The 22,662-nt window shown below is 36.3% G+C and overlaps 1 protein-coding gene, 1 long non-coding RNA gene and 1 other non-coding gene across 5 annotated transcripts; 1 reads left to right on the forward strand and 2 right to left on the reverse strand.

The window, feature by feature from the left end:
• Positions 1-2,687: 2,687 nt before the first annotated feature.
• Positions 2,688-3,411, reverse strand: LOC103948300. Its single transcript, XM_009359307.2, has one exon. The coding sequence runs from the start codon at positions 3,296-3,298 to the stop codon at positions 2,888-2,890; it is 411 nt and encodes a 136-aa protein (XP_009357582.2). The 5' UTR covers positions 3,299-3,411; the 3' UTR covers positions 2,688-2,887.
• A 3,555-nt stretch (positions 3,412-6,966) lies between these two features.
• LOC103948171 lies at positions 6,967-10,739 on the reverse strand. 2 transcript variants are annotated; one of them, XR_007260711.1, is made up of 9 exons: positions 10,280-10,739; positions 9,771-10,026; positions 9,589-9,682; positions 9,329-9,402; positions 9,042-9,113; positions 8,765-8,822; positions 7,985-8,045; positions 7,346-7,470; positions 6,967-7,236 (listed from the first exon to the last, which is right to left on the reverse strand). It is a non-coding gene; the product is annotated as an uncharacterized LOC103948171 (transcript). The 2 variants fall into 2 exon arrangements; XR_007260710.1 differs by having other exon boundaries at positions 7,346-7,875; positions 10,280-10,736.
• Positions 10,740-13,442: 2,703 nt separating this feature from the next.
• Positions 13,443-15,642, forward strand: LOC125480504. Of its 2 annotated transcripts, none has more exons than XR_007260862.1 (3): positions 13,443-13,641; positions 13,738-13,790; positions 14,511-15,642. It is a non-coding gene; the product is annotated as an uncharacterized LOC125480504 (long non-coding RNA). The 2 variants fall into 2 exon arrangements; XR_007260863.1 differs by having other exon boundaries at positions 15,233-15,642.
• Positions 15,643-22,662: the final 7,020 nt, after the last annotated feature.

Genomic DNA, 22,662 nt, shown 5'->3' on the forward strand with positions numbered 1-22,662 from the left:
GAAATTTTAAAAACGTACGCGTGAAAAGACAATTTTACCCCTAGTGCGATTTCTTTACGTTGTGTGGTTGTTTGAGTTGGTGTGGCTAGCTGTGGACCACACACACTCCCATAATCTCCCTCACCCTTTCCCCTTATCCCTGCACCTGTCCAGAGTTCCCTTTCCCTTCCCATTTTTCATACAACGTACGGACACACACACAAACCCATCAAACCTTCACAGATCGAAGAAACAAAATACATATCCATGCTCGTGAGGCTCGTAGGAGTCCAACCATACCCATTTCAGGTAGGGTTACCTTCGTTTTCACGTCAAACTCGTGATGTCCAATTTTTGGTACTGTTCATGCACACGTGATTTCTCATGTTTTAGGGAATTTCAAGCTTGTAGGAAGTTTGGTGAGGTCCCTAGGAGGCTCGGGGTGGTTCGTTTGAAGGTTTTGGACGTCGGGATAGTGAGTTTCGAGGTTGGCCGGAATTGGAGGAGTTTTCCAGGTGAGATTTTGTGGATTTTAGCACTTGAAAGTGGTATGATTTTGTTCCTCTTGTTGTAAGCTTCAATTTGGTACCAATTTTGTGAAATTTGGTTGAAAAACGAAGAAGATATCACGATTTGAATTTCTCCCGATTTTCCGGCGCCGAAGAAGACGACGGAATATTCCGTCAAAACTGACAGAATATTCCTAACGCCGTTGACAGAAACCGTTAAAGATAACGAAATATTCCTGACGGCGTCAACTGATGCCGTCAGCGTGCCTGCGTGTGCGGCGGTGGAAATTTTTTCTAAAAATATGGGGATGTTCCTGAGGTTGAGTAGATCACGTTGGTGTATTTATACACCCCATTTGAGCAATGTATGAGAAGTTATTTCTAAAGTTTGGTTATGTGCTTTAAAATTAACGTTTTTATAGTTGTTTCGCATATAGGTGAGACGTACCCCGAGCACGAGCGTGGTCACTTGAGGCAGGGGGGTTACGACCCTTCTACGTACCAGTGAGTGGACTTTTGGTTTTCCGTATATACCTATATACTTATATGTTTCCCAGAAAATGAATTAAAATGTTTTTACATTATTATGCCATGTTTATTGGTTGCCTTCCGTTTATACATTATTGGTTATATATATATACATGTGTATTAGTGCCGTGGACGCACAGGTAAGTGCCAGGTGAGTATAATTTATATTTGCGTTCAGTAGTGATTCTAGAGACTTAGAGAGCTCGTAACCTGCACCCCGGTGTTAGTGCTCCCGCCCAGAGTCAGGCACAGTCCTTCATGTGATGTTCACCTCCCGCACCACACGCTTATCTTGGATCCAAGTTAGGTGCACAGGCTTGTCGTACATACCACTTTAGGTGGTTCCGACTCGTAGGTGACCCGCGATTATTCGCCCAGCCTTCACTTGATCGTAGCACTAGAGCGTACTTATATTACACCCAGGCCTGTCGTACAGACCACTTTAGGTGGTTCCGACTCGTGTGCAGGTATAGTTAGTGAGATGGAGATTCGAGCTCTAGATTCAGTCGTACAGGTCACGTTAGGTGACTGCGGCTGATAGTTTACATGGTATTGATTTGATGTTTCCTGAGCACTGGCATATTACTTCGATACATGTTGCATGGCACGTTTTTCGAGCATGACTTATATATATATTTTGTTTTCTGGGAAGTATACAGGTTTTACAGTGAGGGGTTAGAACTTATTTATTAAATTGGTTTTCGAAAAGCCTTGTTTTTGCCCACTCACGCTTTTGTTTTGCGCCCCTCCAGGTTCTAGTTGGCTAGCACGTTTGGTGGCTTCCCTGAGGATTTCCCCGGCATATCTGACAGACCACCACCAGTGTAGGACCACCTTCGGGTGTGCTTTTGTTGTGTCGTTTCCTTTTGGACTGCATTAGGCTTTATGCTCTGAACTTAGTGTCTCATCTACGCTTGCACTTGTTGTTATTACTTGGTGTAAAGCTAGTTTTTATTTATTTGTACCATTTATCTTATTATTTTATTAGCTTCCGCACTGTGCACATGGTTACGTCACTTCCACGTGACGGCCAACATGCCCTGATCTCGATCGGGGTGTGTCACATGAAGAGGCCTCCTAGAGCTGAGAGGTATAGACTAGGCTGCCAATGAACAATATCCTTCCAAGTGACAAAATGAAACGCTTGGATTAAAGTTTCCAATATCCCTCCAACCAAAACATATTAGTATTTGGAAAAATTTGCTCATATTGTATATAGACTAATGCTAGGCAGACCAACATTTTATACCACATTTGTAAATTATATGTTGCATCACTAATAAAAATTAAACACGATAATTAATACTTAAATAATAATTCAATCATTAACATATACATCATATGATTCACAAACTTTAATTTAAATAAATGTATCATGTCCCAACCAAACAAAACATCAGGTGAAGGATTGCTTGAGCCCACAAAGATATTGGACTTGGCGGCTCATAAAAATTTATTTTTTGAAAAGTCCCTAAAATCAAGATTAAACTTCAACACGTTGCTTGACCACATCATCTGTAAGGTAATGCTTACAAACAAACAAGATTCTATGCATTTAGGTTTCATACCCTGCTTGACACTTGTGACAGTTTCCTTTCGAATGACGTGATTATGACGTCCTATTGAGGATTTTCTCCAAAATCACTAGGCATTTAAAAAAAAATTAAAAAGTAAATAAGAAAAGAAATATTCATCTTCACATGTACATAGACCATAAAATATAAAAAAATTTGAATCTCAACATACAAGAAAGTATGAATTAAAAAAGAATCGTAACAAAAGAATTTTAATTTCAGACCTAAATTCTATCGTCTAGAGGTATTTCTGATCATGATCACCGTTCAAACACGCATGGTGATATGAATGATGAACTAATTAACCTCCGGAATACTTTGGAGAACAGGCCTCCAGGGCCGATGATGGTCCAACTCATCACGATCATCATAGTACTGATCATGATCGTCAAGGCCGTTGATCCCGAGCTGAGCCAATAGCTGTTCCACAGACGACAGACCCTGCATGTTTCCTCCTCCTTTTACCAACTCCTCCAGCTCCTTCTTAGTCATCTTGATCTTCACTTGATCTCCTCCAGTACTACTAGTGCTAGTAGAAAATGAAGGTGTTGAGGCTGCAGATGATGAATATGATCTTATCTCGCCAAGAAGCCTATGCCTTTCTGGGTTGTGTGCCATTTTAGCATCAGGCTCAAGCTGAGAAACATCAATCCAGTCGTCGTCTCCGTCCCATACCATCGAGGAATCGCGTCTCAAACAGTTTCCCATTCCAGCTACGGGTAGCTTATAAAGCCGAACAAGCTTAAGAATTAGGGTTGTTGAGAAATAGGCCCTCAAAGTGAGCTGAAAGAATAGAGAGTTTAAAGATGGGGGAAGTTTTTGTCATATATAGGAGCCCTAGCAAAGTTGTGAAAGGTGGGTGGGACTTGATCGAGACCTTAACAATATTATTGTTATAATATTACACTTGCAGCCTCCAGGAAATTGTATGCAAGAACAATATTATATTCAAGGTCGATTTTTAGTTGGTTCAATTTAGAAGAGTAGTGAAGAGGACAAAGTCAGCGGCTCGGCTTAATTTAGAAGCTCAATTTACAAGTTGAAGTAACGTTTGATTGTGCCACCTTATTTATATACTTTAATGGCATGTTTACGTAAAAGTAATTGGAACAAAAAAATATGAGTGAATTTTGATTATGAAGTATTCCGTTGTTCACCAAATATTCGAGACTAAAAAATTAGTGGGACCCATGTAATTTTTGGATCCAATTCTAAAATTTGGAGGAAGTGGATTTCCTGCAATTGGGTGAGAATTGAATTTCCTCTTTATCAGGGGAATCAAATTGATTTTTTTTTCTCCCCATTATACGCTCATTTATTTCTAAAATTCAAGATTACCATTCGGATTAACCCACCAAAATTGGTGTCTTAGCTAAAAAAAATAAAAAATCAACAAAATAAAAAGAATTAAAGTTTTTCTCACAAAGTTAAAAAATAAGATAAAGTTTTGCCAAAATAAATAATAAATGAAAAATGATTAGCAATTAAAATAGGTTATTAGAATAGGAGCATTTTTGTAATCACATTGAATTTCATTCCGATTCATATTGATTAGTAAACAACTCATTCTGATTCATGTGAATTAGTAAACAAACTTATATGGTTCAGTACTATTCATACTTTGATTTTTGAAATTTTTGTGAACGGTTTCAATAGGAATCTGATTCTGATTCTATCTCATACCAACTCCTACTCAATTCAATTCCTCTCATTCTGATTATGGATTAGTAAACGAGCCATAAAAGTATAAAAGTGAGACGTATCAACTTTTGATGTTTTTTATTAATATACTTTCAAAGTGAAACATATGAATCTTCGATCATGTACTCCTATTATAATATGTGCAATGGTGCCAATGTGACTCGAATTCTCAATACCTACAAAATATCTCTCCAAATTGGTTATTGATTAATTAGTGTGACTTGTCAAGATTTCAGACACATAAACCAACAACTCATTACTAATCACATTTGTACTCATCGTTAACATGCGTATTACCTACTAGAGTTTTATCATAAAGATCTCAGTAAAATTTTATCAGTAGCCGTTGATTATATATTGCACCTTAATTTTGTTAGATTTCTAACACGTTACATTCTTTAATATGTCTAACAGAGTTTATTTGTACACATTATTTTAGCATCCTAATTATTTATTACACTTTATTCTTATTATTATCCAAAAAAAAAATCAAACAATAGTGTAAAAGGAGAAAAATGGTATATGTTTAAGGAAACTATTATTAGTACTTCAAAAATCTTATTCTACATTCTTCATAAGTGTATTTTTCTTTCTAATTATTGAAAATTTAAAATAATAAATAGAATTTTTAAAATGCTAATAACTGTTTTCATACTTAATCCCTATCTCTAATATAAGTGTGGAGGGTAGGCTGACTAGCCGAGAGCCGGCTGGATCGTGATTTGCATGGCTTCTACGAATTGAGAAATATTTCTAGATTAACTGGAATGGTCAAACCCTGCAGCAGTTCGAAGGGACTTTTACTATATATATACTTGATCTCTTCTGGCTAGCTTAGCCACTTAGATTTTCAAATTCAACGTGTGAATTGGACTTTGGAATGGCATATTTGGGATCGGACGAGAAGTGTGAACATAGATGTGCAAATGGAATCTTTGACTTGGGAATTTTAATAAATCAATAAATTAATATATTTGGAGCAACAACTTCACCAATTCTAGCTAATTAGTTGGTCCAATTCGACAATAGCATAAATTGTTCGTACATGTGGACATATAAGGGTTGTTAACGCCGAGCATTTTTAGGCCTGAATAATGGTGCTGGTTGGAAAGAGTTTCTTAGAAAGCTCAAGAGAAAATTTAGAAGCCCAATGCTCAAGAAGCTTACAGGAGGATATATTCGAGCACAGTAGCCAACCGCTCATGAGCCTAGCTCGATTAAGAGATGCAAGAATTTCACGCCTGTTAAGAGCATGTTGGCAGACTGACAACTTTGTGACACAAGTTCTCAAAAACAGGTGTACTCAGATGTCAATCACACCACGTGACAACCATCATTCAGTGACAAAGATATAGGACAAGACGCAAAGGTAGTGGAATGGTGCTTGGGTAGTAGGGTTGGATAACCAAGGCCGAGCGAGGTGCTCAGCTCGTACCGTTCTGACATGACGCACTAATCAAGCTAAGCATCAACCTATAGTCATCGATGTAAATTTCAACGAAATAAATCCTTCTAAATTAAAGTTACAGTAAGAACAAAATAATCATGGATGATTGTTGAACAAACTGAACTTCTGATTTGGAAAAGCACTTAGAAACTAAATACTAGAATATATGATGGTGGTTTGAATAGCATGTGTAGTCCTAAAGACGAAGGGGATGAAACCAATTAGATTGTCAAACAAGTTTAATGACCTTATGTGGAAAGGCATTTAGAAACCAAATATTGAGGCTATTAATTTCGTCACTATTACAGGAATGTCACCGAAGATACAGAATTTGCATAAGAAGGAATATTAAGGCTTTAAACCCTAAAAAGTGATTTTACATAAAAAAATTTAAGCATGTTCAACATTGACCAAGGAAGCTTTCCAATTTCTTGTTCAGATGTTATAATTTAAAACAAATAGTTAATGACAATCTTCTCGTCTCTTTCTGTTTATTTTGAACTCATTAACAATGCTGATTTTTTTTTTTAAGAAAACTAATGAAAATTGTTTGAAAACTTTGAGTTTTAATGATAAAGACAAAATAAAGGGTAAAGTGAATAGTACCAGGATTGACTTTTTAGTGTAAAAATGTGGTTTTTCGTTATAGTAAACAGTACCGCGAGCTTTTCGTTAAAACTCTTTTTTTTTTCTTTCTATTTAATGGACAATGGTGTATAGGAGGCTCTATTTGCAATGGGAAAATTCCTTAAATCTTTTAATTAATTGAGATTTATGTTAATTTATTTAGAAATCATTGCCACATCACCTATTAATTCAATGATAATCATTTTAACTTTTAGTTTCGACCAATAGACGTATAATATTTGTCCATTCATCCTAATCATAAAAAAGTAGAATTGTAAGTAATATTGGTTATATTTTTGTGTATGGCTCCCTAACACACGCCGATCACACTTTTACTCTTATTTTCCTTCCTCCTCCCTCTTCTGACTACAACAGATTCCCGACAGTACATTTGTTCAAGACCACCAACGAGCAGTCACCACCTTCCACCTTCCACCTTCTGCTCTCGCGTCCCCCTTCTTTCTCCAAGACCACCAACGAGCAGTCACCACCTTCCACGTACGTAAAATTTGTTTATTGCTGATTATCTTGGTTGTATTATTTCAGAAAATGACTAGGTTTGGTGCTATATTGATAGATGGATCGACACCAAATACATTGATGGTCAAGTGAAATCAACGGTTGTGCCAGATAACGTTACTTATGAAGAGTTAGTGCATATCATACTTCAACGATTAGGTTTTGAGCGAGAAACTGTGAAATCGAAGTATTTTATCAGTTTCAAGTCTTCAAACCACGTAATATCTAAGCAGCTCAGATCATTGGCTTCTTCAGCGGGTCCAGCCTCCTTTCTCTTTTCCACTGTAGGTGATTCGAACAAACCCGTCTTTGTCCCTGTTTTTCTCATCGACTTCAGACATCAAGGTAGTACCTGAGCAACATTGGAACAATTAGAGTGACTACATCCGGACCTATGTTGGGACAATGACGGATATTATTACTTCCCGCCTACAACAAAAATGTGATGCAGCTATGCTCACCAATGGGAGGCTCGGTGTTCTTAAGGTAGACAAACATAGACTTGTTCCATGGAAAATCATGCTGAATCCTTAACCGAATAAAATCAACAAATTCTTTGAGAGGCATATCACGGTGGACATTGTATCTGCAGTGAAAAACACAGGACAGGTGACAGAATACACGTGAGAACCGTTCATCCAACACAAGCGTGTACATCTTATTTCTTCTCTATTTCCTCCTATTTGTTTCTGACAGGTTTCGTAACACATGATGTAAAAAAATAAGGGTGGGAGCGTCAAATCCTATTCCATTATTGCAATACAAATCACTATAATCAAAGCAAAAAGGAATGTCACTGCTTGCATCCTTCTCCACACTCAACCTGCACAAGGGCTCAAATTAGAGCATCCTACGTATTAACTCCACCGAAGGCATAGGAGAAAATATACGTATCTAATAAAGTGAAGGTCTTATGGGTATATGATCTGGTTCCCTTGCCCTCAATTCCCAAGCATTTAAAAACTCTCGTGTGTACATCCCCGGCTAATCCCTGAACAAATATCCAAAGCATAGATGAAAAAACAGCAATCCCATTTCTTTGTAGCAAATACAAATCAAGATAATCTAAAGCACAAGGGAAGGGGCAACTAATTAACTACCTGTATGCATAATGGTTCCAACAGACCAATCCACCTTGAAATCTGAATCTTCCCGATTTTCCTACAAGCATAAATGAAAAGGGAATAACCCTTATTCTAGTTTCCATCGCAGCCAAAAAAAAAAAAAAGATAATTAAAGAACAATGGAATCGACAACTAACTTCCCCCTCTTAAAATGTTAGGATAAAAGGGAAATGAGCAATCCTGACCCCTTAAAATAAGGTCTGCCCTCAGACCATAGCATCATTCAAGTCAACTACAGAAAAACTCATCACTTTGAAAACAAAAGCAGATTAGATCCAAATTCTGATTCTTGCAATGATTGTTTAGTTCGACAAGTCAGCTACAATCCTTTACAGAGTGATCGAGAGAGGTTTGAGGTGCAGATGGCCGGGCAGGTGATATTACTCTGACGAGATTGAGACTTATAGCTACAGCCTACAGGAAGGCTGGGGCAGCTCTGCAGGTCTCGAGGTAGAGATCACTCTGTAAAGGAAGGGGCTAAGACTGTAACTTTGATACAAGTAAATCAAAGTCACAATCCCTTCCTTCTTTCCTCTACAGAGATGTAAAACAAGGACAGAGATCGACTAGTACAGCAAATCGAATTATTAATAAAGAAAATCATAAAACAGAGACATGCACCATGTAAGCCAGAACATTTCTAAAACACATGCTGAATTTGTAAAACAAATGGACAAATGGGGCTGCCAAACAGATTCTTAAAACATGATATCTGAAACGCAACATGTTATATCTGAGAAAGAAGTTGAGTCATACTTAGAAGAGGCTTCACTTCATCCCTCTGCAAATTCCTAATGCAATCACACACATTATCCTGAGGAAGCAGCAGAGCCCAAAAAAATAACCAAATTAAAAGCCAAAACAGAAGAAAACAAACAAACAAACCTGACCCTGGTTGATCAAATGTATTGCAATCAAAGGAGAGAAGGAGTGCCAAGTTTTGGTATAGCGTTGCAATGGAACCAGGGTGCAAAGCTACAGAGGCAAATACAACATAAACCTTAACAACAAACAGTTGAAGTTAAAGTATCACCTCAAGTGGAAAGTAAGCTGGCTTCTTTAGTTTCGCAACAGTGATGCATGGGAAATCTGCTGATTCACACACCTGTAGGTTTTTATAGACGGCAAAGTATTAGAACATGTAATTTCTTCTACATTACCATACTGCTCTTGTTTCGATTTCAGAAAGAACCTAGACATAAATGTATTGCAGTAAATTCTTAGATTAAATCAGAAACCAGAAATTGAGATGATCTTTTAAGACTACTTCACAGATGGCATGGATGACTGACTGAGGAAAGAACAACAGTAAGTACTCACTGTTTTGCTATATTCTGCCTTGGGATGATCTCAAGAACCCTCACTGCTTCCAATGAAGAGGAATCAAAACTGATCTGTGAAACAGGAGAATGATTATAGCTCAATTTTGGTTGCAACTCTAAACCATATAAATATAATATATCAGAAAAATATAAAAAAATAACAGAAAAGGGAATTCAGATAGGACCAACAGGTAAACTAATAAGAAACTCAACCACAATTGCTTTCATTGGGATTATAGTCTCAAGGTTGACCTGCACCTTTAACGTTTTGGAATGAAATTGCTTCTCAACTCTCTTCCTGTCTCCCTCACTCCCAACATGCTCTGAGCCCCTCCCAGGGCTTGCATTCTTCCTAGATATTTGTGCAAAAGGAGCAATGAGACAATGTCCTTATTCAATCAAAGAGCAAGAAAATGACATAATAAACGACATGTTAGTACCTGAAATGGTTGGTCACCGCCACAGTAAGCAATTCTTTCTCTCCATAGGACTTGTTCACCAATCCTTTGCCCTTTTGTTCCATTGTCAGGCCTTGCCATGGGAATAAGTTTTGGAGTTGACGTATTCGCAAATAGCTCAACAGGCTTTCCTTCTGCTACAAGTATGACAACATTAGGAGGAATCATGGGTGGAGGTGGAGGTGGAGGTGGAGGAAGTTCAATTCCTTCAGGATTTAAAAACTCCATTTCCCAAGACCTGCTCAACCACAAAGCCCATTCCATTAAAACTTTAATACAAATAATTGCCAGAGAGTGAGAAAAATTTGCATTCTTAAAGAAAAGATGGAAGATTTCTATTAACTTTTCTAGTATCAAGAACGGAGGAAGGAACACAACAAACGTCTCAAAATTTCTAGCAGCCTAACTAAGCATACATTGTAAATGGCAAGACTCTGTGTTAAAATCTGATAAGAGAGAGAGGTGGCGGTGGAGAGAAAGAACCCACTAACCTAAAATTCAGAACGCACAGTTGACTTTCTTTGCACTCTGATAGGGAGAGATGTGAAGGCGGAGAGAACGAGCCGACCAACCTGAAACCCATAATCCACCACCGGCTCTCTGAGAGAAAGAACCCACTAACGTAAAACCCAAATGCACCGCCGCTGGGCTTCTTTGCAATCTGATAGAGAGGTGAAAGTGGAGGTACAGGTAGAGAAAATGAGAGCAAAATGTGGTAGTACAGTTGCTGGGACCCCCGAGGCTTTGTCTGTAGTGGGAGGGCAGGGGTTGTAAGATGGCCAAGTCCTAAGTCTAAATTACCTTAATTTTTTTTTTTTAAATGTAACTTGATGTAAAGGGCTTTCGCAGCAGAAATTTTTCAGGCAAATTTTCTAATATCATGTGTTGTTATATAACGTGGTGAAGTCCAAAAACTATATAAAAGAAGCCTTTAAGTCATATGAAAGATTGCAATATAATTAATGGTAGAAAAATTAAAAGTTTTATATTTTTGTATTGACATGGAAAATTTTAATTAAATAAAATGGTGGAGCTTTATATATTGTATGAAAAACCTAGTATTGAAATGATTATATAATATAACTTGTACAAGTTTTGATTAAAAAAAGATTAACACATTAGATTCGAACAAAAATAATAAGATCACGTTTGAGACTGTATGAGCATTTGTTCTATATCAACTGGCTAAAAAATAGGGTATGATTATTATATGTAAAACAGATGAAAAAAAAAAAGAGAGCTTAGTTTTAATATGGTAAAAAATAAGGCAAATTATGAGGGTATTTTTATTATTTCAGTTTAAAAAAATCTAAAAAATGTTGGCATACCAGCAACTCTCGAACCGTGGACTCTCAGAATTGCAAAATCGGACAAACTAATGAGCCACATGCTCTTTTCTGCCAAAGCTTGCAGAAATTAATATACATATTGCTTAAATTCCAGGATAGGCCTAGACCTATGCTAGGATCTATGCAGCTCCATCACTGATTATAAAAGTAGTATAGAAGATATAATATTTTTAATGTCTCTCAACTTGTATCATGACATCTGATAGTCTAATCGGTTGTGTTTTCCTTATACTGAAAAATCTCGTCGTCTACGCAAAAGTGACGGAATCTAAAACTAAATTCAGATCTAGTGCAGCGACAAGGAAGAGGACCAGGACCGAGGACGAGTCTACGCTCTAACGGTCAACTCTAGACTTTCGTGCACGGACTTGATCCTCGTCTATAATATATCTCGCACTTCGTCCAAGCGTTTTGATCATTTCCTAGCATGTGGGTAGGGGTGTCTCTCCGCACCCACCACTCGAGTCGGTCGGTTCTATAAGATGTGGTGGTTTCCATCCCCATGGTTTGAGAACTTGGAAGCTTTTCCCCCTGCTCCTGGTGCCTGTTACCTTTCCTGTGTTAGAATTTTACAAGTTTGTAATACGTAATAAATGTCCATGCATACTGTCGATGTAGGAACCTATTATCTAACAAGTATCCCAAATTACATTTGTGTGACTAAGTATGATACCTGAAGCAGCCATGTTTGAAATTAAATGTAATTCTTCTTCTCGTTTAAGATCTTATGTTCTAAAGATGATCGAACCCTTAATATTGAGAACAATTTCTTCACGAGGAGGGAAGACATGGGTAATATTATGCAGAAATAAAACAACAAACCATCAGGACAGTCAACTTCCAAATAGAACTCTCCTCGTTCTTCCATGTCTGCAAATATTCAAACAACGGATCAATTATCTCGACATATAAGTATAAAATCAAGAGCCAACAAAAATCAGAAAATTAGGGTTTTCTTTTGATAGCTGAAGAATTGATTTTGCTCGAGAGAACTGCTTGCGAAAAGTAACAATTAACCGAAAGAGGGAGAGAGAGACCAGGCCAGACCTGTTTTGCTTTGCCCTTCTCTTCTTTCCGATATTCCAAATCGAACCGTCGTCTTCCTTCTTCGTTTACGAATTACAATTTACAATCTATCTTCCCTCTATTTATAGTGTTCTTTCTTCGACCGACTCCTACAAACGGCGTCGTCTGGCTTGCTGTTGGGTTGGGCCCTTTCACTTTCTTATCCGTCGATCCGATGATAAGATATATTTGTAGATCGATGATATGATGATCGATTGTAATCTTATACTTTTTTCAAGCAATCAATTCCATTCTTCAGTTACGTACCAAAAGAAAATCCTAATTTTCAATTTTTGCTAACTCCTTCGGTGTTTGAAATTTTGCAGACATGGGACTCCTACCACGACCATTCGTTGTGAAGGTTTCATATCCTGGTCCTGACTTTGCTGCTGGTTATGATGGTGTGTTGATTTATTTGTTTTATATTTCTTTCGTTTCGTTTTTGGTGTTTTATGTGTGTTGTTTATGCAAATAGTATCCATCTTCTGTTGTTTTATGTATCTTGTGGGATTTTATTTTTGATCCAACTCTTTTGCGCTGGATTGGATGGAATTGTATCTACTTAGTTTTTTGTTTTGAACTTTCAAGCATCAAAGTAATCTGGGTGAGTGGGTGTTTGCGTTGTTTTTTTTTTTTTTTTTTTTTCCGGTTAATTATTTAGTTTTGCAAATGGCCATGCATGTGCCCTAGTTAGTAGTTCCTGCCCCCGTAGAGTAGATTTGGTCTCTCTGTCGCGCTCTCTCTCTAGTTCATTCCTTACAGATTTATGTTCGAACTTTCAGTGCATCATCCGGATTATAACTGGCGTGCTCCAGGAGGCAGGGAGCTCAAGTGACGGGAGCGTGGTCAAGTTAGTCTCTGCAAATACCCTTTTCAGTTGCTGTCTGTTATCTTGATTCGTATTTCTCTATGCTACAATGGAATTGGAAAGGATTTGGAACAAGATGCATGCATGCTTCCTTTTTTCATTTATTTCTGCCTTTTTTGTACGTTCAAACGGAGATGACATGTTGAGGGTTGGACCCTTGGAATAGTGTGTCGTACAAAGGGGCGCTAGTAAGGCACACATTCGGTATATGCACTATGTTCTAATTTTGACCACCCTCCCCACTCTCCACCACAACCACCCCGCCCCACCCAGCGCCCCCACACAACCCCACCCCCCCCCCCCCCCCCCACCCAAAAAAAAAAAAACAAAGAAAACGCTTGCGAATGAAACTACGGTTGCCAGACTTCCTGCTTCGTTAGATATGACAAGGTTAGACTCCAATTCCCTCGTGCCTTTATTATCTTAGTTTGTGATGCAGCAAATGGGATAAGCATTTTTGTTGTTTTCATCCATGCTTTTTGCTACTTTCTCAGGAAGTTTTTGGAATGCCGCGAACCGCCTCCTATAAAGTGCTTGGCAATTGAAGGCGACGCGTAAACGCCGAATACCAGTAAAATTTCTATTGCATCAGACACGTTTACTTCCCTCCTATGCATTCAATCCAGTGGAGGTCATTACCACGTTCTAATTTGAGCCTTCCATGCAGGTGAGAGTGGTTAAGGATGCAAGTAGTGACATTACTGAAATTGGAGAGACAAAGTTAGTTTCCTATACCTTTGTTGTTTGATTATAAAACTATCTAGCAAATTAACTTATACCTCCTCATCGTCAACTTCGATTTCGAATTGCTTCTTGGAACTTCTTATGCGACCAATGTGATTGCAACGAAACTTAGTAAGAGCTTGGTACTTTTTTTTTCTGCCAAGAAATTAATTAGTATATGAGTAATTTTGTTTTGTTGTGACGAACTTATTTCTAGGAGTTATTAGTTTGGGACTAAATTTTTTGTTCGTGTTAACTTCTTTTTAACATTACGTTGTCGAAAATATTTTGTGAACATTTTGATAAAAAATAATTCAAATTATGATACTAAATTCTTTTCTTCACAAAGAAACGTAACTAGAATTACTACATTATTGGATTATATCATGCCTATGTTATGGCTCCATTATTGGACTATGTTATAATCCGTTATTTATGATCCATATAAGATTTCAACTCTTTGCAAGTGTCAGATTTTCTTATCTTAATCTCACCCTCAAATTTTCATTCATCTTTTTATCCTCTCAATTTAAAAAGAGGTCTCTATATATCTATCACATCATTCATCATAGTTTCTCCATTCCATTTTCCTTGTATGAAACGAAATCCTGCCATGGTGTCGTTGAATGTTTGCAAACAATCCATGGATTTTACCTGAAAGGTGCTGGTGTGGCCCTTAGTCAAGCTCTGATAAACTTGATTCTTGATCTTCTTCAGAAAATGGGATATATGGAACTGCAGACCCCATTTTTCAAGAGCAAAGATATCAAGTGAAAGAGTGCTCAAAACTGTTTATGGGCCATATAGAGTTTGTTGCAATCCGTGCTTGTGTTTTTTTAAGATAAGTTGATGTTTCTGTGACTGAACATTCTTTTAGTTACTCTACTGCCAAGCTAATCTCTGTCATTGTTCAGAGTCTTCCTTTAAATTAGAATAGTTAGAATATTTCATTTATTTTTTATCTTTTATACTGGATACACTTGCATTCTTATCAAAAATTACATATTTATTCACATAAATATTACATCAGGTGCTTCATACATATCTCCAGAATTCTTCTACCTTGTAATTGTTTTTGTCACCTAATTGCAGCAAATACTAGCATCTCAGAAAACAACTTAATAATATGTAAGATTGACTCAAATTGTCACGCAAGGGGCTGTAGCGTCACCTTTGCTTGTACTATTAACAGGACCCTTTTACATTACATTTTGGCATTATATTAATGTGTCCTTCCTTGTTCATGATCTGAGCTTTTATTTTATTTTATTTCATATTAGGCTAAGAGGATGCTCAAAAATCTTCTTCCAATATGTCATGATTTTTAAGCACCATTTACCCCTGCTTTTTATAAAAGAAAGTTGACTAGTTTATATGAATCTGATGAATGTAGATGATTCAATTCTAAGTTTGATCAATTTGTGTTTTGTCAGTTTCAGTTTCAGTCACGGCAATTCAAGAGCCAGCCAAATGGTCATGTCTATGGCTAGAAGGGGCATGACCATAGGAGAAGATGAGGTTGTCACTACTCGCCAACCCCTTCTTCTCATATGGCCATGGGCCCTCCCTGGCCATGGATCTGGACCTCCTCTCATCTTTCTGCTTGATCATGATAATTGACGTGTGTTTAGCATGGTCAACAAAGAGGACTTCGAGCGGGTTAAAGCCAGAACTACTAGGCGTGTTAAGATTGTATTCATATACGTACAAGAAATTAGAGTGGTTCAACGTACTTTAATTGTACTGCATTCATTTAGCAGTATACTTTGTATTGGTTTTGTTTGCAAAAAGTTGGGCACACTCTAAGATGATAATTATCTTGAAATTTAAAGCCTCTAAAACTTTATAACGGAGATTAATTTTAAATGAAAATGGCTTGTTTATGTAGACTTCTTAATTAACTTATAATTTGATTTCATATGTTGAAACATTAGGGTTATGTATTGACGATGATGAGTAATTGCATAGAAGAGGAATATCGGCAACTTTATGTTTTTGTACCTTTTGCTTTTTACATTTTATATTTATTTTTAAGATCATATAATTAAATTGTTACTTAATACTACAGTCTAATGATATTCTTCTTCATTTGTGAATAAGAGGTTTTATGTTCGATTTTTGTCGAAGGTGAAATAGAACCAAACTCATAATATAATATTGTATGTATTAAAAAAAGATCCTATAATTAAACTTGATAATCGAAACCATTTAATTTGTGCACCACTTTGTAAAGAATAGAAGTTCTCAAAATAAAAAGAATTAGTCGTGACAAATATAATTAGCCAGCTGATATTCATGCCAAACTACTTGCTAAAAACACAAAATAAGGCAAGTTGGCGCTTTATCGTAGTGACGGAAAGTAATTATGCTTATGCACCTAGTCGCATGTAAGATTTCCACTTATTCCCCTCCCTCCTAATTACTAGTCTTTGTTAGCTTGCTCGGTCTCTTTTCCTTCACTGAAAATTTTCCCAAGTGGTTATTTCTAGGTAAGGTTTTTCAGAGACCCTCGTTTTGAGCTTGTCGTGGGACTATTGTTTGTACTGGCGTTTCTTTGCCCTTGATTATAATACTACCTCCCCACACACACACGCACACATTTATGCTGTGGCTCTACTTAAAAATAAAATACAAATTAAGAATTTAGTAGAGAATGATCATAAACAACTTGAGCATGGGTAGGGTTTGGTTCATCCTCTGATGATTGACATTTTGTGGATCGAGAGAAGACTACGATCGATGCCCAGGAAAACTCGCTCAATCATTCGTTTTGGAAGAACAAGAGCCGTGGTCTACGGTTCATGATTGTACAAACAATGATCCCACCCGCTGATGATCAAGAAAAAAGGACTTGCCATTTGCCACTTGCCACTTGCCACTTGCCAGCATTGTCACAACCACAAGGCTTTGGCATCTGGCATCGATCATGTCATGCAAGTGGGACGATCGATCGAGCATTTTCATCACCGACAACCTCCTAAAAGTATAGGTATACTTTCTTTCAACTGTCGTTACAAAACTGGCAAACTGCACACACCAAATATACAATATTTTTCACTTGAAATCATCGATCTTGTTCACGTGGAAAAATTAGGGGGAGATGATTTCGTACACTATTTAATCTACATGCATAATGTTGTTTATTTTTGGCCTTGGATCAAGTAAATCAAAAGAAATTATTTAGCATAACTAGTGTTCAAAAAGAGAAAAATGGTGTGCAGAATTTATTTCTAGAGAGAGAAGCAATGACTTGGCTAGCCCCAACATCAACATTCATGATTGTAACAACTCAAACAATAGAAAATGATCGCTCCTCTCTAATCGTTTGAGGCATATACGTAAAAAAACAGCCTACCACCTCAGCTTGCTGCCAATCAATCAACAATAATAATGTTCACTATAAAATCTTCTCAGCATTAAATTTTTGTGGTAAACTCCCTCTTGAAAAATGGTTGAGTGTGACCTCTATTTCCTTCTATCTCTGCAGGTTGAAAAAAGTTGTGACGGAGATATTTGATGGATTATCTTCCAAACTTTGCCTCCATAATTCTCGTTGCAAAAATCTTTCTACTTCGATTCGCTTGCTTTCCCCGGTTTTTTTCTTGACATGCATATGAGGAATCGAACTCGTACCTATATATCTTAATCTTAACCACACCTTATCTTCATGTGTTTTCATTTAATAATTAAGTTGCGATTTCGTTACTAAACTAACACAGAACCTTGATTGAAAAATCTTACAACCCAGTTGAACATCTCAAGTGGATATGGTAATTTTGCTCAAGTAGTTGGCAACTTGGCAGCAAAATTATCTGGTACTTCATGCAACTTGTCATTCAACTTGGTGCACCAGTTGGCCAAACGTCACAACGATGAAGGGATGTAACAGGCTAAAAGCCAACAAAACAAACCAAACATCTTGTAAAAAGGGAACATAATTTACGCTGATCTTCTTCTTAGATTTACAGCTTTCAAGTGTGCATGATGATACAATTTTGTTCCTGCAAGAAAACACAAGGACGATCAAATATGTTATCTTTTTAACTTTTCACAACTTATAAGTCATTGTAACGGTATTTAAATATAATCATACAATGTTATGCGAGAAATTTAAAATGCATAACAATATACTATTAGCTTGAGATACTAGTTTGAGGTTTGATTCATCATAAAGCTCCAAGTTAAGACAAAGGATAAGTTAATAACTTTGATAACTTTAACTTGAGCAACAAAAGTTTGATGGCGCTGCAACTACAATAGTATTACATAGTATCTCTTGTGCACGAATAACATGTCTTCACGACAGACAGAAATTTACTCTGAATTTTTGTCCGGAGTAAACAAAACAGGCAATTCAAATTATTCAAATTCCAACCTAACACTCAGGTTCGGACACTAACATCTGGAGAGGATTCAAATTCCAACCTGACAACGCAAAGCCTCCTCTACTTCCCGACAAACCTCCAACAAAACCTTTCTGATTCTTCTCTTTGATAATTTTGTGTTAGTGCAAGAATCTCATGTTATATTAATCCTAAAGGCGTGACGTTTTCCTACCTTAACAATATAAATATCCATGATTCTTATCCCTGCTCCCTAGTACAATGATTCCTCAACCATTTGATCCTCTAGATCTAATTAACAAATCAAATATATATGAGCATGGCCTCATCACATAATAATTTAAATACCGAATCAAGAAAAATCTTAGATGTAACCGTTTCACTATTTTATTTTTTCACTCTTTTAAGTTGTGAAAGGGAGATAATACAACAGTTACATGAAAGATTGATAAAATCTCTCCTAAAATTGAATTTAAACAAAACCAGCTTGACAAGATATATTATTGTTACGTGAGATTATGTTATATTTACGTGGTTAAAGCACTTATTGCGTGACCAAGTCACATGATAACGAGTGTTGTAGTAAACACATCAAGATGTATCCCTAGGAAATATTCTCTCCATCTCGACACTCATTAGGGTTTTCAATTATTTGTTTTAATTCATTTTGTTTATGAAAGGGGTGGTGGTGGCTGATTAATTAGTGGCAGGTGGGATTCTGATTCTTATTTTCTTACATAATTGACACACTCACACGCACCAAAACAAATGTTGCAATGCATGACGTGATATGGACGGTTGTGATGTGTGTTGTCATGCTCGATATAAAAAGGAAACCATTGGCGGGGGGAAATGCAAGTTTTAGTCTTTTTTGTACTTGTCAAATATTCCAATTTTATTGCCGTCATTGGATGGCTTATATACTACATGGTACTGCGGTACATGCTTAGATTGCCTGAGAATGTTAGGATCAGTTGCAAACGAGCAGTAATGTTTTTTTTGTCGGAGGATAAAACGTGGAGTTTGCATACATCAACCATTAAAAAACTGTACAATCATGCACTCACGATAGAGTGTAGCAAAATCTTAATTTGAGTTCGTTTGAAACTATTTAGCAAAATCTTAATTATTTACCGTTGTAACAATTTCATTTCCAAGTGAAGCTAAGCAGCATAGGATACTTGATTGCAATGAGAGATCCATCACAAGGCAGTTTTAGCCTTTCAGGTACTTGGGGACAGGGTGCATCACAAGTGAACCCATCTCCACGGGCCATGGGACATGGCTAGCGGGTCCCGGACAAGGTCGGGTCATTGATAACCCAGGGGTCCCTCACCGCAGAAGAATCCCACACAATAAGGCCGGTATAAGGGAGAGGGATCCTCAATGGTACCTTACAAAAGGGCGGGGGTCCTCCATTTGATATATATGGAACATCATCAATCCTTATCCTCCCATAACCCAAGTGGATAACAAATGCAGCTTTTTATGTTAAAAATCAAATGATGTGATTTATTAAATTTTATAAATAGTGAGTTTGATGTTAATTTATTTTTTTAATTTTTTAATATAAATATATTTTAAATATAATAGGATAAATCAATGATGTTATCATGAAAATGAGTGTGTATAGAAAGTTAACATAGCCATGATACTTAACAATAAACTACTACGGGTAGTTAGTGGTTGGAAATGAATTTTAGGTCCGTATTTCACACGGTATATTTTTAGTTCGATTCTTAATGCTAATAAATCATATGATGATGGCCAGAGGGAGACTGAAATGTTTTTGTGAGTCTTCCAGACTCTCGAAATGATGAATTGTCGTTACGAAGCCACTAACTAGTCTCCTTTTACAAAACAAAAATGGTACTTTAACAATAAACTTGATTGATGTCGTACTTTCTATGCAATTTTCATTTGTTAATCATTTGAGAAAAAAATTTGCATTATGATTGTCTGATATCGTGGATGCACATGCTACTCTTACAAAGGAACGTGTCCTCTTACATTTGAGCATCATCTAGCCCATGTAAGTACAACATTCAACTCACAAGGCATGTGTGAGAGTGATACAATCAGCTAAATGATCATATTGCCTTATAAAAAAAGTTCTCACGCGTTTTATAATATTTGTATTATAACTTTGGTGGAATTGATGGATATGTGCTAACATATGCACAGCACAAAGCCATGATAAAATTTTGGACATTCTTCGTTGCAATGTGCACCATACACTCATAAGTCATAATATTTTTAAGAATACAACATGGTCAACACATTCTAGAATTGTTTTATTATAATATCGAGCATAAATACACTTCTTTTCAGTCAAATTGCACAAATTAGTGATTCGAGCATGAACTTCATTACTTTATTAGTATATTTCCAACTTCGTGATAAACTAACCATAAGGTGGTTTAGTAGTAAGTAACAAATTTTAGATTTGTATTTTATATGGTATGTTCTGAATTCGATTATTGGCGTTAGTGAATCATACAATGATGATCAGGAGAGAAATGTCTATGTATGTCTTTCTAGCCTCCGAAAGTGCTTGCATAATATTTAATCAGTTTTGTCCCTTGACAAACTGATAATATTAGTTCAATAACAATCGCAAACGGGTAATACTAGTGAAACTAAATTTTCAGACAAAATTTACAAATTAAATGATGTGTTACACATAAGAATGAACAGATTTATCAACGTTTAAGTAATGATCCAATCATCACATTTCATGCTATTTAATTTATAAAATTTTATTTACAAGTTTAATCTCTCTATCATTACCCACGCAAACAGAAATTTCCATTCTTTAAAACGGAAACTTTATGTTTCTTAAAGTAAACCAAAATTTCAAAGGAATTATTTATAAAATAAAATAAAAAATGAAAAACCCTTATATAATTGGATGTGATTTGATCAGCTCCATCAAATATGGGCCTTCCAAAAACGACAGGTCCTTGTTGGACCCCACTATTGTATTTTGGTCCGTCCAATGTGGCCTTCACAAACACTTTGCATTTCTATCCTAAGTGGAGATTTAATTAATTTAACCCCAACACTAAACTTGATTAAAACCCCTTAACCATCAATTATGCACACGCTAATCTTCTGTTCACCATCAGTAGCCATCCCCCACTAACATCCTCAACCATTTATTTACTTATTTTTACTGAAGATATTATTTGGCTGGTCACTGTCCATCCACGTGGCATGGAGGAAACCCCGAAAGCGGGACCCGCTCGCTAGTGTAGAGGGAATACCGAAGTGGACGGTTTGTAGCTTCGCATACGAGAGCGCGGAACGAGATGATTTATTTATTATTTGTATACATGCCGATATTATTAAATTGAGAATAAGTTGCTCATCTGAATTAAAATCTTTCTGTCTTAATTTAGATTAAACTTTTGCTTAAACAAAAAATTTAGATTAAATTAATTAAAGGGTAAATTATAATTTTGCACACTTAATTTAGTTGACTTCACACATTATTCTTTTATTTTATTTTTTAATTTATTGTTAAGGGATGGGTTCGAAAATTATTACAATAATTTTGAATTTGAGAGGTATGGGTGGAAATCTAATACCCTATCTAATAAGATATTAGTTGCAATACTATATATCTATTAAATTATTCATTAATTTGACCGTTAATTGATGAAGTCACAATCCAACATGTTTACTGACATAGCCATCAATCTTACAGCCAATTTCATTTTCTCCTTCCCTCCCATTGCTTCTGTATCTGTATTTTCCTTACTTCAGTTGTCAATGTTCAAGCTGTAATTTACCCTTTAAAAAATTGGTAATCCATTTAAAGTTGAACACTGTTATTTGTTTATTTTAAATATTAGCAATTTGAATTATTACTTTCGTATTTTGTTTAGGCTATTGTTCATTATCTACTTAATGAGGTTACAATTCACTACTACTTAAAAACAAAAAAAATCAATTGATGATTTCGTTACGACAGTCCATTATTTTGATAATCGAAAAGACTCACAGAGGCATTTCAACTTTCTTTTAGTCATCATCGTGTGATTCTCCAATGCTCAAAAACAAAAATAAGAACGTGACGTATAAAATATGAACCTAGAATTCGTCCACAACCACTTAGCAAACAAATCACACTAAAACAATTTTTTCTGGTCGAATTTTGATCAAGCACAAAAATAACTGGAATTGTTAAAGTTTTAATACTTCATATCGATAAGTTAAAAAATTGCAGCGGCCTCAAGCCTCATGGGTGTATTTGGTAATTACCTCTTATGATTTTACATGAACATAAGAAATTGGTTTCCAATTTAACTCGGAGAAAGTAAGGATCAACACCTCCCCACTTGTTGGCGGGAGCGCGTATATTGGAAGAATTACCCCCATTGAAATTTTCCTATTTTTTAATGTTTCCTGAACCTGTTGCTATTTTTAAACGAGAACGGATCCGCTCCAGGGCTAATCTAATAATCAGGGCGCATAAATTGAATCCAAAGGTTTTTATTAATTCATTTTACTGGTTCATTACA

This window comes from the organism of the source record quoted next, unplaced genomic scaffold, assembly GCF_019419815.1.
Source record: "Pyrus x bretschneideri cultivar Hongxiangsu unplaced genomic scaffold, Pyrus_bretschneideri_v1 Contig33, whole genome shotgun sequence".
Lineage (NCBI taxonomy): Eukaryota > Viridiplantae > Streptophyta > Magnoliopsida > Rosales > Rosaceae > Pyrus > Pyrus x bretschneideri.